Genomic DNA, 5,247 nt, shown 5'->3' on the forward strand with positions numbered 1-5,247 from the left:
GAAACTAGAGCTTTAAGTTTAATAAAAGATGCTAAACGCAAATGGGAAAATGCAGAGAAGGAAAAAATTACACAGTTAAATAAACATATTGAATCACAAACTGTCAGAATTACAGAATTATGCACCAGTAATAATGAAATGAGTTCAAGATTGCAAAGAACAGAATGTGAACTTCAGACAGCAAATGCAGAATTACACAAACTTAGAGTATTTCAGGTTAATAGAATATACTATATATCACATATTAAACACATATATCACATATATCACATATTAAAATCACATTTATAACAAAAAATTAAAATAATTTTTATTTTGTCAGATGCAATATAAAGAATCATTAGCTAAAACAAGAGAACGTAGTCGACAAAGTGTTCAAGGTGTTGAAACTAAATTGGAGGAAATAGCTACACGTTCACATAATCAAATAGCTGAACTTAGAGCAAAATTAGATTTAGAAATAGCCAAAAATACAGATTTGGAAGCTAAATTTAGAAATGAACAAGATTCTAATCATTGTCGTCAATCAAGATTGAATGTTGCTTTAGAATTAGCTCAAAATGAACTTAAAGATTGTCAAGAACAATTAAATAGTATACAAGCTACAATACCAGCTAGAGATACAGAAATAGAAGCTTTAAAAAAACAATTACAAGAAAGATCAAAACAATTAGATAATGCTATGGCATCAAAACAAATAATTACTACAATGCAAGAACAGTTAGAAATGTCAAAATTTGAAAATGAACAATTGAAACAACAATTACAGGTATGTAAATATTATTTAGTCCAATATAATTATTTATTCATTTTTATAAATTTTTTTCATTTATAATGAATATATATTATAAATATGATTCAAGATAATAAAGTCTGATTTAAATGAAACTATGATGAACTTGGAACAGAGTGAAGCCCATGCTCTAAACTTGGAACAAGCTGCACAAGATAAAGCTGCTTTACAAAAAAGATTGCAAGATTCTCTTGAAAAAGAAGGTATATTTATATGAGAACATATAAATAATATGTATAAATATATAATATAATATATAATATAAAATAATATCTAATAAAACATTTTATTTATTTATAGAAGAACATTTGCGTAAAGTTGGAAATTTAGAAGAATTATTACGGCGTTTGGAACAGAGTGTTACTAAATTAGAAGCAGAAAATGCTACTCTTAAAATGGAAACTATATCTCCAAGTCCAGATATGATATCTAAGAATGATATAATAAAAATAGATATGCATTCAAAAGAGCAAATAGAAAAACTAGAACAAGAACTTCAAGCAATGAAAGAAAATTTGAATGTAGAACGTCAAACTGCAAAACAAGCACAAATTAGTTTATGGAAAAAAGAAAAAGAATTATCAGATGCAAATTTAGATAAACGAATTGCAATAAGAGAAGCAAAAAAAGCAGAAGAAAAAATTAAAACTCTACAAGAAGAAAAGCAAAAATTAATTGAAAAATTAGATTATAAAATAAAAGAAGAAGAAGAGAAATCGAGAAAATTACTTAAAGAGCTAGATAGCGCAAAAGTATCATTAAATGACATTACGAAAGAATCTTCTAAAAATAAAATGCAAGCTGATTCTGCTCAAAAAGCTTTAACTCAAATCAATCATCAAATAGAAGAACTTCAATCTTCGAGTTCTTCATTACGCAGAGAATTGGATGCGGCACGAAAACAAGCAAGATTAAACCAAGATCGGGTGGATAATTTAAATGCTGAAAATAAGCGTTTGTCACAAAGCATTACAAGACACAATGAAGAAAAACATGAATTACAGTTGAAAATAGAAAAATTAGAACAAGAGATTAAAAGTTACGAAGTGAACACTGAACTTTTGAAAGAAACATGCACAGTACTTGAAGAACAACTCACAGATTATGAAAGATTAACAAGCGATCATGAAACGCGAGAAAATATATTAATTCAAGATAAAATGAAATTACAAAAAGATTTGGAAACAACCGAAGCGAAACTTCGAGAAGCACGTTCTGCTCAAAATGAAGAAAAATCACTAAGACTGGAAGCAGAACGAAATATTGAAAAACTTGAATCAGAAACGAGTGATATAGAAACTGAAAGAAATAGTTTGATTGCTCAAAGGGATCAATATAAAAAACTTGTACAAGAATTAAGCGCACAAGTCGAAGAATTATCAAATAAATGCGGAGAATTGGAATGTGATCTTTCAGAAATGCAGCGAGTTTTTGAAATCACCAAAGCTGAAACAAGAGTAGTCAAAGAAGAAAGTAGTCAACATCTAACAAAGGTTCACGAATTGAAAGAAGCGAATTTTGTATTAATGAACGATTTGCAGAATAATATAGATCAAAGTCAAGAACTTAGGATGAGAATTACAGAATTGGAAAGTATTTTAGAAGAAATGCGACAATTTTATCAGGAAAGAGAAGTAAAAGCAGAAAGCACTAGACAACAACAAACAAAGTTAATAGATTACTTGCAATTAAAATTAGAAGAGTGTAGTAAGAAGAAAAAAACAGTATGTGATAAAATACTTGGTACTAAACAAAAAGAGAATATACCTCCTAATGGTATTGGAATGCCGGTTGGATATCGTGAATTGGAAAATCAATTGGCAAAAGAACGCGCCAAAGTCAAAACGTTAACTGATCAATTATTAGCACTGAAAACTATACACTCTTCAGCCTCCGCACCCTCGTCTCCTACAGCGCCGGATATTAAAAGTATAAATTATACTACAGAACCATCAACCACTTCATTATCTAAACGTTTATCGCCGCAAAGGATTGGTCATCATATTCCACATCGATTTGAAGTTGGTTTGCCAATGCGAGCTGGAAAGTGTTCTGCATGTTTAGAATCTATCCAATTTGGAAAACGAGCAGCCATTTGCAGTGAATGTAAAGTAATGACACATTTAAAATGCGCTGTTACTATTTCTGCAACTTGTGGTTTACCAAGAGGTTTTGTCAAGCAATTTGGTAAAAATTGGAGAAGTAGTAACGAAAGTTTATCATTATCTGGAAGTGTTCAAACGTTAGCTATAGATCAACCAGATAAAGCTGACATGGTATTATATTTAATATTTTAATTATATAATTCTATATTTTATAATAATTTGTGATTATCTTTGAAAATAGGATGTATGTGAGACACAGAATAAGAATAATATGCCAATGGAAAGTTGGGTGAAAATACCAGACCGTTCAAGAACTTGTTGGGAAAGAAAATATCTCAGATTAGATGGAACATGTTTATGCACTTACGAGCACCAACCGTCTTCCGGAATGGCCCCAATAAATCGTTTAGATTTGATCGAGAAAGATGGATTTACTGTATTAGATACTGTACACAATCCAGATGTAATAGGAACAGCAAAATCAGATATGCCATTTATCTTTAGAATAGAATCTAATTCATCGACTACTTGTTGGCCGACATCACGTTTAGATATAATGGCTTTAAGTCAGACTGATAAGAAAAATTGGATGAAGGCTTTGAAATCTGTTACTAGTCAAAACAATATTCATAAAAATAGAAAATACGAAATCATGTTAAGATTAGAAAAAAGTCAAGTAAGCAACTTTTTCTATTTTTAAACAGAACTTATATGATTTACTTATATGATTTCATAATACATAAATATTTTTTAGTTGGATTTAAATTGTGCTGTAAATTTGACTGAAGAGAACGTATTACTCTTGGGTGCTGAAGAAGGTTTGTTTTCGTACTGTGGTGTTAAATCACGAACACTTACTGCAATTCGTGGAGTGACGAGAGTGCATCAATTAACTTTACATCCCCATTTGGGAATAGCTTTAATGATAGCTGGAGAAAATAGGCAATTAGTATCTTGTAGTTTAAGACAGTTAAAAAGTAATGCAGTAGCGGCTGAATGCTCAAGACCAGCAATTAATACAAAGACAATATTAACTAGTACTGATAGTTGCCATTTATATCAATTAGAAAGAGATATGCTTTGCGCAGCAACAGCTTCTCACGTAATGTGAGTATTTTTAATTTATTTGTGATCTTCAATATTTTTTATATATATAATAATCTTAATAATAATATATAAACTTTATGTTATAAATATAGATTGCTTAAATGGTACACTGAAGAAGGTTCTGGAGAATTTATTGGAGTTCGTGAACTTGAAACATCTGAACCATGTAGTTGTGCTATATTTACTCAAAATGTTCTTATAGTAGGATGTAATAAATTTTTCCAAATCGATCTTACAAATTATTGTATCGATGGTATATAACAAAAATTAATTGAATTTTTTAATAAATTAATTCAATATAATTAATGTTTCGATTTATGTTATAGAATTTCCAGAAGAAGATGATAGTTCAGTCAAAGCTGCGCTATCGGGAGTAGCTAAATTAGGCATTTTTCCAGTTTGTGTTTTGAATGTTTCTCTTGTACCTGGAAAAGTAGAGCTTTTGCTTTGCTATAATGAATTTGGAATGTTTGTAAATGAAAATGGCCAAAGAACTCGCAATATTGATCCAACATGGAATCATTTACCTTTTGCTTTTGGTAAAAAATATTCATAACATTGTTAAAAAAATATAAGGATCATATTTTATTTAATATAAATAAAATTATTTATATTTTTACAGCTTTTCGAAAACCGTATTTGTTTATCATTCATTTTTCATCTGTGGAAATCGTAAAACTTGATCAGGAGGCATATACTTTGTCAACAAAGAATCCAGAACGAATCTTAATCGAATTATCTAGTCCTCGTTACTTAGGAGTGGCTGGATTAAAAGGAATTTACATAGCAACGATGAATTCTTTCTTAGAATTATTAAAGATTGAAGGTTCTTCCAACATACCGGAATTAAATGGCAGTCTTACAAGTTTGGATACTTTGTACGTTATTAAAATATATTAATTTAAGATTATAAAATTCGAACTAAAAATATTAATGTATTTTTTAGAGATCGCGATGACGAAAGCAGTTCAGAATTTAGCTTTACTTCGAGCTTAATGGAGACTTTAGATGACCAAGGGAAAAAAGTACGTTTTACTGGTGTTTCTAAATATTGAAATATTTTGATATTAAAAGTAATATATATTGTGTTTTTTTTATATCACTATAGAAGTTACTATAGGAGAATTAAGATCAAGATTGTAAAAATTTAGTAATAATTAAAAAAAAAACAAAGTTTAATTAATGTGTCATAAGTTATGATTATATATTTAACGTGAATAGTATATATTTTTTTTTTTTTTT

At 29.0% G+C, this 5,247-nt stretch overlaps 1 protein-coding gene across 4 annotated transcripts in view; it reads left to right on the forward strand.

Annotated features, from left to right (window-relative positions):
- The window catches only part of LOC102674007 (citron Rho-interacting kinase-like), a 6,484-nt gene extending 1,306 nt beyond the window's left edge, over positions 1-5,178 (forward strand). For 2 of the 4 annotated variants that reach the window (XM_006623793.2, XM_031514251.1), the window contains 10 exons: positions 1-216; positions 323-769; positions 864-996; positions 1,094-3,069; positions 3,140-3,574; positions 3,653-4,005; positions 4,098-4,258; positions 4,332-4,544; positions 4,628-4,883; positions 4,952-5,174. The exon at positions 1-216 is cut by the window's left edge. In XM_006623793.2, coding sequence (XP_006623856.1) covers positions 1-216; positions 323-769; positions 864-996; positions 1,094-3,069; positions 3,140-3,574; positions 3,653-4,005; positions 4,098-4,258; positions 4,332-4,544; positions 4,628-4,883; positions 4,952-5,060 — 4,299 coding nt within the window. In that variant the 3' untranslated portion in view covers positions 5,061-5,174. Of the gene's footprint in view, positions 217-322; positions 770-863; positions 997-1,093; positions 3,070-3,139; positions 3,575-3,652; positions 4,006-4,097; positions 4,259-4,331; positions 4,545-4,627; positions 4,884-4,951 lie in introns of all 4 variants that reach the window. The other 2 variants (XM_031514252.1, XM_031514253.1) reach the window with 2 other exon arrangements.
- The last annotated feature ends 69 nt before the right edge of the window (positions 5,179-5,247 follow it).

The sequence above is a fragment of the Apis dorsata genome, unplaced genomic scaffold (genome assembly GCF_000469605.1).
Source record: "Apis dorsata unplaced genomic scaffold, Apis dorsata 1.3 scaffold_946, whole genome shotgun sequence".
In the NCBI taxonomy this organism is placed as follows: Eukaryota; Metazoa; Arthropoda; class Insecta; order Hymenoptera; family Apidae; genus Apis; species Apis dorsata.